This window comes from Homarus americanus, unplaced genomic scaffold (genome assembly GCF_018991925.1).
Source record: "Homarus americanus isolate GMGI-L3 unplaced genomic scaffold, GMGI_Hamer_2.0 scaffold56333, whole genome shotgun sequence".
NCBI lineage: Eukaryota > Metazoa > Arthropoda > Malacostraca > Decapoda > Nephropidae > Homarus > Homarus americanus.
The window spans coordinates 6,996,278-7,008,927 of NW_024734940.1; the positions used below are offsets into that span (position 1 = coordinate 6,996,278).

General features: G+C 45.1%; 1 protein-coding gene across 4 annotated transcripts in view; it reads left to right on the plus strand.

The window, feature by feature from the left end:
- The window catches only part of LOC121870597 (nephrin-like), a gene marked incomplete at its 5' end in the record, with an annotated part of 76,365 nt that overhangs the window by 50,971 nt on the left and 12,744 nt on the right, over window positions 1-12,650 (plus strand). For 3 of the 4 annotated variants that reach the window (XR_006089732.1, XM_042372426.1, XM_042372428.1), the window contains 4 exon segments: window positions 8,878-9,175; window positions 10,589-10,712; window positions 11,949-12,090; window positions 12,509-12,645. Coding sequence is in view for 3 of the 4 variants with exons in the window: in XM_042372426.1 (XP_042228360.1) it covers window positions 8,878-9,175; window positions 10,589-10,712; window positions 11,949-12,090; window positions 12,509-12,645 (701 nt within the window). 4 annotated transcript variants of the gene reach the window in all.

The following is a 12,650-nucleotide window of genomic DNA, read 5'->3' on the forward strand; positions in this document are numbered from 1 at the left end:
GGGAGGGGAGGAGCATCTCAGAAATAAGTATTATGAACTACCTAGGAATGTTAAAAAAAATGTAAGGAAGGCAAAGACGGACTACGAAAACAGGATAGGAAGAGAATCCAAAGCGAATCCCAAGGGATTTTTCCAGGTATATAGGACAAAGGTCAAGGGCAAAGTGGGGCCTTTAAAGTCAGAGAGAAGGGAAGTGATCCCTGATAGTGAGAAAATAAGCAAAGCATTAAACAGCTACTTATCAGTTTTCACAGAAGAAATTCACGAGGAAATGCCAGAGGTGGAACTGATATTTAGGGGAAATGAAGAAGATAAATTAAAGAATATCACGATCAGAAAAGAGGATGTTCTTAAGAAGATAAATAAATTAAAGAAGACAAAATTCCCAGGGCCGGATGAAATTTTCCCCGAGTTTTGAAAGAGTGTAAGGAACAGTTTAGCGGACCCCTCGTAAATTTATTTACAAAATCATTAGACACGGGAGTTGTGCCAGACTTGTGGAAACAGGCAAATGTAGTACCCATATTCAAAAAGGGAGACATAGAATCAGCGTCAAATTACCGGCAGATTAGTTTGACATCTGTAGTGGGGAAATTTCTTGAATCAATTTTAGCAAATAGCATCCGATCGCATTTAGAGAAATACAAATTAATCTACGACTCTCAACATGGATTTACAAAGGGAATATCTTGTCTGACAAATCTGCTGACGTTTTTTTAGGAAAGTCTTCGAGGTAGTAGATAATGACGAAAATTACGATGTTATTTCCTTAGACTTTAGCAAAGCGTTTGACAGAGTACGGCATCAGAGACTTCTGAGAAAAGTTAAGGCTCATGGCATCGAGGGAAAAGTCTTAAATTGGATAAAATCATGGCTCACCAATAGTACACAGAGGGTCAGCATAGATGGTGTTAAATCTGAGTGGGGCTGTGGAACCAGTGGGGTTCCCCAGGGGTCAGTACTGGGCCCACTCTTGTTAATAATCTACATAAACGATCTACAGTAGATACTGGGATCAGCAGTGGCATAAGCAAGTTTGCGGATGACACCAAAATAGGGCGGCAGATTAATTCAGGGAAGGATACAAATGCACTACAGGAGGATTTAAATGAACTACAGGAGTGGTCAGAAAAATGGCAAATGATATTCAACACAAGTGCAGCGTACTTAATATTGGAAGAACAAATATGTAAATGTATACAGCCTTAACAACATCAACCTAGAGAAGTCGACTTGTGAAAGAGACTTAGGGGTACTTGTAAGCCCGGACCTATGGCTTAGAAAACAGTGAGTTAATGTTCGAAATAAGACAAACAGAGTATTAGGTTTTATCTCTAGAAATGTAAGTAATAAAAGTGTGGAGGTCATATTGCAACTATATCTTGCATTAGTCAGGCCGCACCTCGATTATGCAGTTCAGTTCTGGTGCCCTTATTATAGAATGGATATCAATTCACTGGAGTCGGTGCAACAGCGAAGAATGACGAAACTGATTCCGGACTTAGAAACCTTTCATATCAGGATAGGTTAAAGAAACTAAACTTGCATTCAATAGAAAGACGAAGAGTGCGGGGAGATACGATAGAAGTATTTAAGTGGGTGAAAGGAATCAATAAAGGGGATATAGATAAAGTTCTTATAATATCCGAGCAGGATAGGACTCGTAGCAACGGATTCAAGTTGGATAAGTTTAGGCTTAGGAGGGAGATAGGAAGGAACTGGTTCACAAATAGGGTGGTGGAGGAGTGGAACAAGCTTAGCAACTTTGTAGTAAGTGCTGGAACGCTATATAGATTCATGGATGATAGAGAGTGGTAGTAACTCTCGACAGGAGCTGCCATGTACAGGCCAACCGGCCTATTGCATATTCCTTATTTTGTTATGTTCTTATGTTCTTACGTTCAAGGCCCTAGAATCCTAGATGGAGATATAGCCATACAGTCAGCCCAAGAAACGACACAGGGGGACCCACTCGCCATGGCAATGTATGTATTAGGCCTATCCGTGTTCTAACATGCATTAAATTAAGAGACAAACAATGCTAAACAAGTAGCATATGCTGATGACCTCAGAGGAGCAGGAAAAGTTGAGGATTTAAAAAAGTGGTAGAACCTGGTAACAACATGTGATCCACAAATAGGGTACCACCCAAATGCCATCAGATCCTTCCTCATTGTGAAGCCAGAATACTACGATCAGGTTATAGAAGTCTTCAACGGGTGAGGTTAGAATAAAAAAAAGGAAGGCCAACGACACCTTGGTGCCGTAATCGGCACTAATGATTTCAAGAACAAGTACATAATCACCGAGACACAGAAGAATGGTAATTGCCAACCCGAAACTCTGTCATGCTCATAGCAGCCCTCAAACTGAACTACTATATATAGTAGTTCAAAATGTCTCAAGTGATGCGGACACCAACGAACTATTCAACATTCGACATTTCATTACGTCAGAACGGCAACACACCAGAAGCGAAAAATTTCAACAACTGATGCAACAACTGTCAGAGATCGCGAAGAGAAAAGTACAGGTAGCACAGGAGGTGGGTACCTCAAACTGGCTAACATCTTACTGATAAGAGCAAAGGGTTTCAGCCTTATTAAACAAGAACTCACAGACGCCATTGCTCTAGGATACGGTTGGCCAGTGGAAGGCATACCTGCTCAATGCGTGTGTGAAACATTCTATGATATCGTCCATGCCATGGTGTGCAAGAAGGGAGGTTTCGTTTTTATGAGGCTGTAAGGGTGGAAACGATCTTCCTGCTCGTTGCCGCTGCTAACTCTCTCGTTTGCTGGTGCGGACAACACTTAGGTGGTTGGGCAGAGGTGAGAACGGCAGCTGCTACCCGGGTCACCGGCAGATTCACCCCAGCCGCCATACAGTCACTATCTAGCTACTCCGTTGTTCGTCAAATTCTGGCTGTGATCTCATCATAGGTCCTGGACTCGTGGGCTGTGTCCCCAGACCTTCACCTATCGACTGTCAATTCTCTGGTCATTTACCACTACCACATACCACGACCGTCAGTTCATCTCATTCCGTCTGTGTCCCGGTGTTCTCCTGCCATTTCAAGACAATCTGCCACTGTCGCTCGAGTGTGGAGTTGAATGGAGGCTTCCCTACCCTGAGTGTGCATCACCGTGTTCCAGAACCTTCCCCCAGGGCCACTGCCCTAGGAAATATCTGTTCATTGTTTGATTCTATGGTTGTTTGATTCCATTAATTGCTGACTCCCATTAATTGTTTGATTCCTTTAATTGTTTGCTTCCCTTAATTGTTTAACTCCATTAACTATTGACTGCATTAATTGTTTGACTCCCTTAATTATTTGATGTTTGTTGAGTGGTGTCAGAGTTTTGTGTTATGTTTTTCATAGTAAAGAGATGCCAATCTCAAACGGTTGTTTGTTATTCCTCGGAAAACCATGGTCCTTGACTTTCCTTTATTAAGAACCTGATTAGTCTGGTAAGGGATTTCTATCCCTAATTCCCAGGCCTTTACAGAGGCACAGGAAAGTGAGGACCCTCACAGCAAACATGTTGAAGAAAATATGCTGTAATATCATTGAGGAACAGACCCTCCTCCCATTGAATGGAGAGTGTTTTATAAGACTGCTAACACAACTAATGAAGCCTGTATGGACATCAGTGCTCGAGGATTGTAGACAAAGGGGCAGCGAGCTTTCTTTGATATCAAGATATTCCATCCTCTGGCCGCATGTCACCATGACCTGACTCTCGAGGCTGCACACAGGAAAAACGAGAACGAAAAGAACAGAAGATTTGCATAGAGAATCCAGAACATGGACCAAGGTAGCTTCACTCCTCTGGTGTTCACAACATCAGGTGGGAAAGGACCTGAGGTGTTATCAGAACAAAAGCAGCAGCCGAGAAGTTACGTTGTGGTCTGGTTGAGGTGTTGTCTATTATTCTCTTTGGTCAGGCCTGCTTTGCTGTGTCTCAGGGGAACAAGATCTTCCGGCGCTAAACCAACAACAGTCACAGACATAAACTACGAGGAAACAGTCACTGTATGCCACATCGAGCTGTAGCTTAACTAACTCAGCTGGGGTAGATACTTTTGAATTAAGACAGTCAGGTCATAAAATGCGTGTCAGTGCTCGAGGATTCTGGATGCGGGGACAGCAAGCCTTCTTCGACATCAGGATTTTTTATCCCATGGCTGCATGTCACCATAACTTAGCTCTCGATGCTGCACACAGGAGAAACGAGAACAACAAGACAAAGGCATACTGGGAGAGAATTCAGAATGTTGATCAAGGCAGCTTCACTCCTCTGGTGTTCACAACCTCTGGTGGGATGGGACCAAGTGCAAGATGCTTCTACGCCAGACTCGCGGAGGTGCTATCCGAACAGAAGCAGCAGCCCAGAAGTTATATTACAGCCTGGATGAGATGTCGACTGTCCTTCTCTCTCCTTAGGTCTGCTTTGCTCTTCCTCAGGGGAACGAGAGCATCTACCCCAAAGCCGACAACAGTTGCATTATTGACTATGAGGCAACAGTCACTGAATGCAACATAGATCTGCGGCTCAACTAATTCAACACAGCTAGGGTAGCTTCTTATGTATTAGGATATTTAATTTTCAGGTAATAAAATGGCGGCGAAGGTGTGGCTATTGGGGGAGGCTGGAGGCCAATTTAAAAAAAATAGTACTAGTAGTAGTAGTAGTAGGCGTGGGTGTGTTGGGGTGCCTTCCCTGATCTAAAGTGTTATTGGTGGGGATATACTCAGTTTGTGGGAGCGAGAATTTCACAGTGTGTCGATGAATGTTGGATGTCACCTTGAGCATCGTCGCCGACGGCTCTTCTCATCCCTTACGGCATTAAACGCAAATATTGCGTGTGTTCACCGGCGATCTTCAAGTAAGCCTGTGAGTGTTTGAATGGTCAGTGACTGGAGTTGCCAAGTGTTAGTGCCAGTGTGTCGATAGGCCTACTTTAGCAGGGGTGGCATCACGACTCTCGCCCCTATGGGGCCAAGTGCCTCGCGCTTGCGGTCGCCCCCCCCCTCCCCTCCGCCTCCCCACCTCGAGTAACGGCCACTTCATGTAGTGTCGGCTGACCAAGTGAGTATATATAACTAATATTACATCAGTGAGACCATAGAAATAGTGGTTATCTCTGCCAAGGTTACATAAACAAGTGTTAGGTGTGATAATTCTTGCTCCCAGTGGATTATTCGGATGTGTGGATTGTCGCCCACATGGGGGGTGCCCGACACAACCGCGCGCGCGCGTATGCCCCTGTTACTCGGACACCGCAGGCCAGGCCGTCACCTCTGTGCCCCATACTCATAAGATCTAGTTTCTTCGTCCGTATGGGCCCAATAGCAGAGGTCGGAGGCGGAAGTATCTGTCACCCAAGGTGCTGTTCGCTATGCCTGGTAACATTCATTGCTGTGTCTGTGCTAACCCGAACCAAAACTGCACAAATTGTGTTTGTGCGAGAAACAACCGACCATGTGTGGATTGCAAGAAGTGAGACCAGTGTCGGAACCCACGTCGCAGGGAGCCGACACAGGTGGCCACAGTGGATATCGCCGGGACCCAACCACCCGATGATATCCGAAATGATAGCAGTGAGTCTACTCAACCCGAAAATGTAGTACTAATAAATGCTGCTCCCTTAGTAGCAGATGTCCACGAGGAGAATGAGAGACAGCCACCTCAGTGGAATGGCATGTCGATGGAAAATGCAGACATATGGGTCAAAGAAACCTATTCAGAAATTGTCAAGTGGTCGCCTGCTAACTTATTTGAATCACCCAAGTGTGTGGCCACCAAAGAAATGATTCGGGAGATGACTCGCTTCATGACTGATTACACTCAGGACTGCTTCCTCGCCCCTTTAGCTCTTCAAATACTGGCAATAATACCACGTCTATTGTGTCAGAGGACACACACAAAGACTAAGCACAAAGAAAATGTGGCAGCAATGAAGAGAAGATTGGCAATGTGGCAGACTGGGGGCCCTTGATGATCTCCTATGTGAAGCAAGAACACTGCAGGAGAGACTAAAAATTACTGGTGACGGAAAGCAAAACACCGATGACGTGGCAAGAAAATTTGGAAACAAAATGCGTGTGGGAAAAGTGTCTCTGGCGGTAAGATCTCTCACAGAGGAATCCTCCGGTGGGGTGATGCCAATAAACAGAGAGACAATAAAACTACTGAAAGAGAAACATCCCCCTGCAAGCGACAAAGAAGGCATGAGGTTCGAGGGTGTCTATACCCCACCAAACGCTGTCCTGTTCGAGAAAATAACAGGAGAGATGGTGTGGAAAAAGGCACTGAAGACTCGAGGAGGTGCCGGCCCTTCAGGTTTGGATGCAAACGGTTGGAGAGTCATCCTCAGCACAAACAAGTTTGGCCCTGTAGCAAGCGATCTCTGCACTGCCATTGCCGCCCTTGCAAGAAAGCTTGCATCCACCTGCTGCCATCACCTCCAGGCCCTGACGGCCTGCCGCCTTATTCCTCTGGAAAAGAAACCAGGATGTAGGCCTATAGGGGTGGGGGAAGTGCTGAGGCGGATCATCGGAAAATGCATAATGGAGGTGGTAAAGGATGATGTCAGGGCAGCAGCAGGGAACCTACAAGTGTGTGCTGTGTGCTGGCCACCAGGCTGGCGGGGAGGCCGCCATTCACGCCATGAGATTGATATTTGAGCAGCGTGATTGTGAGGCCGTTCTCCTGGTGGATGCTTCAAACGCATTCAACATACTTAACCGCAAGGCTGCACTGCACAACATCAAGATCAAGTGTCCAAGCTTTGCAATGTATGTTGAAAATTCGTATAGGAATCCATCAGACCTCTATATAGTAAACAACAAGGCTCTAAGAGGTGATACCATCTTACATTCATCCGAGGGAACAACACAGGGGGACCCTGTTGCAATGGCAATGTATGCAATTGGCCTATCAGTGCTCCAACAAGAAATGAAATTTGAAACAACTGGGGTCAAACAAGTGGCATACGCTGATGACCTTACAGGAGCAGGAAAAGTGGAGGGCATCAAAAAGTGGTGGGACTTGGTAACATCGCGGGGTCCACAAATAGGGTACCACCCAAACGCCAGCAAGTCCTTCCTCATCGTGAAGCCAGAACATTATGAACGGGTAATGGAGGTTTTTGGCGGAAGTGAGGTCAAAATAACTAAGGACGGCCAAAGACATCTAAGCGCAGTAATTGGCACTGCGGACTTCAAGACCGAGTACGTAGCGGGAAAGGTGAATGAGTGGGTTAGTGAAATCCAAGCTCTGTCTGAGTTTGCTAACACAGAGCCACATGCGGCCTTTGCTGCATTCACCCATGGAGTCAAGCATCGCTGGAACTACCTGATGCGTACTATCCCTGATATCGGGACCCCCAGCAGAAAGAGCACTTCTTGCACTTCCATCAAGACTGGGAGGGATGGGATTAACAAATCCAGAGGAGATTGCTGCCACTGAACATCAAAATTCAGTTAAGCTCACGGCAGCCCTCACGGACCACATAATAGCCCAGAATGCAACAGGGGAAGTGGATACCAGTGAGGTAAATAAGATTCGTAGGTCCATTACGACAGATCGACAGCACTGCCAAAATGATAATTGCAGCAACTGTTGCTGCAGGTACCAGAAAATTTGAAAAAAAAGTAGCTATAGCGCAGGAGGTGGGCGCCTCGAACTGGTTAACTACGTTACCGATAAGGGCAAATGGTTTCAGTGTTAATAAACAAGAATTTACAGATGCCATTGCTCTAAGGTACGGTCGGCCAGGAGGTCTGCCCTCCCAATGCATATGTGGCTCTTCCTATGATGGCGATCACGCCATGGTGTGCAAGAAAGGGGACTTCATATGCATGAGGCATGACGAGGTAAGGGACCTCACAGCAAATATGTTGAAGGAAATCTGCCGGGATGTCATGGTAGAACCGACCCTCCTTCCATTGGATGGTGAGATCTTCCAACACAGGACTTCAAACACATCTAACGAAGCCTGTGTGGACGTCAGTGCTCGAGGATTCTGGACGCGGGGACAACAAGGTTTCTTCAACATCAGGATTTTTTATCCCATGGCCGCATGTCACCGTAACCTAGCTCTCGATGCTGCACATAGGAGGAACGAGAACGACAGGAGAAGGGCATACGGGGAGAGAATTCAAAACGTAGATCAAGGCAGCTTCACTCCTCTAGTGTTCACAACCTCTGGTCGGATGGGACCAAGTGCAAGATGTTTCTACGCCAGACTCGCGGAGGTGATCTCCGAACAGAAGCAGCAGCCCAGAAGTTATGTAACAGCCTGGATGAGATGTCGACTGTCTTTCTCTCTTCTTTGGTCGGCTTTGCTCTGCCTCAGGGGAACGAGAGCTTCTGCCTCAACTCCGACAACTGCTGCAGATATTGACTATGAGGTTACTGTCACTGAATGCCGCATAGATCTGCGGCTCAACTAATTTAACACAGATAGGATAGCTACTTATGTATTAGGATATTTAATATTAAGGTAATTAAATGGTGGCGAAAGTGTGGCTATTGGGGGAGGCTGGAGGCCAAATTTAAAAAAAAAAAAAGTAGTAGTAGTAGTAATAGTAGTAGTAGACACAGGAGCAGTGATAAGGGGGACGGTTGATTATAATTTACCCAGATTTGCACTTACACACAATATGTATAATGTCATCAAAAGCTAAAATTAATTGTGCTCAAATTTATACCAATGCAAATGCATAGCCTATTAATAGATAATACTAACATAGTTTTATTATGTTACGAATATTAACATTTTAAATCTTACTTATGATTATTCATGTACATCCAAACACATACGATGGAAAATACATAATTCCATTTACTTACCATTACACAAATACAGCAGATCCCAGAGGTCAGACCTGCGGTACTCCCCGGTAAGCGACCTGGATTACGGCACCTTACTCTGCTGGGCTACAAACGCCGTGGGCACCCAGCGAACACCCTGCACCTTCACCGTGTTCCCAGCAGGCAAACCTGACGTGGTGGGCTCCTGTATGGTGTTCAACGAGACGGAGGAGACGGTGAGCGTTTCTTGTGAGCCAGGCTATAGTGGAGGCGTCGACCAGAGTTTCCTTATCGAGGCTTGGGATGATGGTGTGGTGAGAGCGACAGACACGAGCGATACGCCTTTATTACAGGTGAGTACTCCTTATCTAAGCCTTTTATTACTGGTTAAAATGGCGTCACAATACCACTGAGACTCTACTTAACCATATTTGTTTTCCTTCTCTCTTTCTCTCCTCTCCCCTCATTGCGAAAAAAATATCAATATACAATTAATGAGAATGAGAATACATGTGAGAGGTTGTGAGGGGGTGTGAAGGTGAGGGTGAGTGGGAATGAGGAGGAAGTGAGAGTGAGGGTGAGGGGATGTGGGGGTGAGGCAGTATGAGGGTAAGAGAGTGTGAGGGTGAGGGCTTGTGAGGATGAGGTGATGTTAGGGTGAGGGAAGTGAAGATAAGGGGGTGATGGTGAGGGTATGTGAGAGTGATGGGGTGTGAGGGTTGGAGAGAGAGAGAGAGAGAGAGAGAGAGAGAGAGTAATATTAATCAACCTCGTGGCTGCCCTTTTCCCCTGACTATATTAAGATACTCTACAGAAAAGAAAGAAAGAAAGAAACAGGTAAAACTAATCCTACTCAACCTCTCATTCCTCCACTGGCTCACACATCTCCCTCAGTACATTAAAATAATCTCTACATAAAACCGCGGTAAATTAATACGGGAGGAGGCGGTGCTGGGATCAAATAACTTACCTCAGTCGTGCAACATATTATCCCAACACTTCTAAATTACATTGTTGACCCAGTTGTTCTGCCTGTGTCATGAGCATCACCATTAACTACACTGTGCACACACTTGTATACCTTCACTACACGTTTGTTCCACATTGTTGCACGATTCGTTTGCATTTGCAGATGTGTCCATGACAACCGTTGTTTAATCTGAGAAGATCTTTGGTATAATTGTAATTGCATGATCATTCTACCGTGCCATTATTATTAACAGCTGCAACACTCAACACTGCACACATACATAGACATGATTACATTGCAAACACACACAGTCATATATATATATATATATATATATATCACATTGTTATATTGCACACATTTCCACGGGTCAACACACACACATATCTACTTAGTAAAATACATCCGTGTTGCGTTGCGAAATTGTTTAATGTGTGTCAACATGAACACATACAAGAACATTTAAGTGATTACTGCGGAATCATCTCCTATGTCAACACCGCCACCCAGGCCAGGTAACCCCCTTATGGCTACACTGAGATATTACAAGTGAACTGTAGGAGAAACGGTGCATTGTTTTCATCCATCGGTTTTGAGGGTTTGTGCGATTTTCAGCCTCATGAATACCTGTATTGAACCCCTTGAATACCCGTACCTGTCATACTGAACCCCATAAACACTTACGCACCTCATATTTAAACCTCTAAGATGTAATGTATCTCCTAATTAACCACGTAAACACCTGTACGATAACAATGAACCCTTAAATACCTATTTGTGTCTGCCTCACCCACAGGTCACAGGTCTGCGCCCCGGGACCCGCTATACGCTGAAGGTGTTCGCCGTCAACGCCATGGGCCGATCCCAACCATATATCTTTACCGCCTTCACTTTAACAGACGTCGCCGAGAGACGCACAGGTGAGCCTACCAGCATCCAGGAGATCATCCTTTAGGTATCTGCAGGCGAAGTGCCTGTGGATGTAGGTGATGGGGTCGGGAGTCCCATGATTGTCGCCTTAGGTACCTCGAGGCTGTGAATGAAGCTGACGTAGTTTGTTTACGTGAGAGCGTGTGAATGCACCTCAAGAAGTTTGTTTGTATAGGTGCTGGGAGCCTGTGAATGAACCGAAAAGTGTGCTTACGTGAGTGTCGGGAAAGTGTGGAGGAAACTGATAGAGATTGCTTACGTTGGTGCCGGGAGTGAGTGAATGGGCCTCAAGCAGCCTGTGAATGAATTTAAAGTTTTTTTTTACGTGGCTGTCGGGAGTGTTGTAAATGGACATCAATGACTGTTTATAGAGACCTTGGGAGCCTGTTTTCTCACGTGGGTATCGGGAGCCACTTTAGGTGGTGATACATATAAGGGAATGATGGGTACTTATGGCAGGTACTGATGTAATATATGAGGTTTGTGTACAGATGGAGGTACTTGTACTATGCAGATGACAGAACTCGTACTTAAAAAACTACTACTACTAATTCTACTGATATAGCTCTTATTACTATTATTATTAACATTTTGATCCCTATAACGAGTAGTTCCAACCATATTAACCTACGTTACTCTTGACAATGCTTCATATACTTACACTGTGTGGATTTAACATTGTGTATGCTAATATTAACATCATTTAATCAATTTATTTTATTTGTTTTTGTATTATATGATCACTAACATGATATTTTTCCTCTCTCTTGCTGCTGCTGTTGGTGATGGTGGTGATGATGGTGATGATGATGGTATTGCTCATGGTGATGGTGATGGTGATGATAATGGTGGTGGTGATGGTGGTGATGATGTTGGTATTGGTGATGGTATTGTTGGTGCTGTTTTAACTACAAATACTACTACTATGACAATAAAACAACGACAACAACTACAACAACTACTACTGCAATTAAAACAAAAACAATCACTATTACTCTTACTATAACGACAACAAATCAATAACAACAACAAAAACAATAACAAAAACAACAAAAACAAAAATTACTACTATTACGAAAACAACCACTATTTCTACTACTACTACTACTACTTCTCCTACAAAAACAACTACTACTACTACGGCAACGAAAATAACAACAATTACTACCACTACTACCACAACTACTAAAACAACAACAACTACCACAACTACTGATGGCACACAGCCCTGGGTACTGGTAAGCCCGGGGAGCCCTTAAGCCCTATCGTCGGGTCAGTGATCGGGGGGGTATCTGCTGTGGTCCTGCTGCTGATCATCGCTCTTGTGGTGGCCAAGTGCAAGAGACGTAACTCCCACGAGGCCCACAGGTGAGTACCCACCAGCCCCTCACACCTGTAATGGGGTTAGGTTAATTAGGTTAGGTTAGGTTAGGTTAGATTAGGCTAGGTTAGGTTCATGCTTGACCTAACTTTACAGTGAAGGGTCGCGTGCAGTTCCGGCCAGGCACCGAAGGATTAGTAAGTCATTATTTAGCGCACTGTATCCACACTGCTTATGGGACCCACATTAACCTAACCTAACCTATCCAAGCCTAACATTAAGTTTTGCAAAAATCACTCAACAAACAAGTTAAGTATAGTGGTGTAGCAAGCAGGTGTAACAGTACCACAGAAGTACTGAAGACGAGTGTACTGGAGAGGTGAGAATGTGGAGGAACGAGGGTGTAGTGTAGGAGGAGCGAGGGTGTAGTGGAGGTGTGATAGACTAAGTTTATCCATGCGGCAGCCTGCGGGAGAGCGGCAGCACTGGGGACGTTGGCTACAAGTCCTGCGGCAAGTCCGACACCCGACAAGATTCAGGCCTGACCGACACCACGGAGACTCACGGCCACTCCGGCCCCGACCTGGTCTCTGCCTCGCAAGGTGAG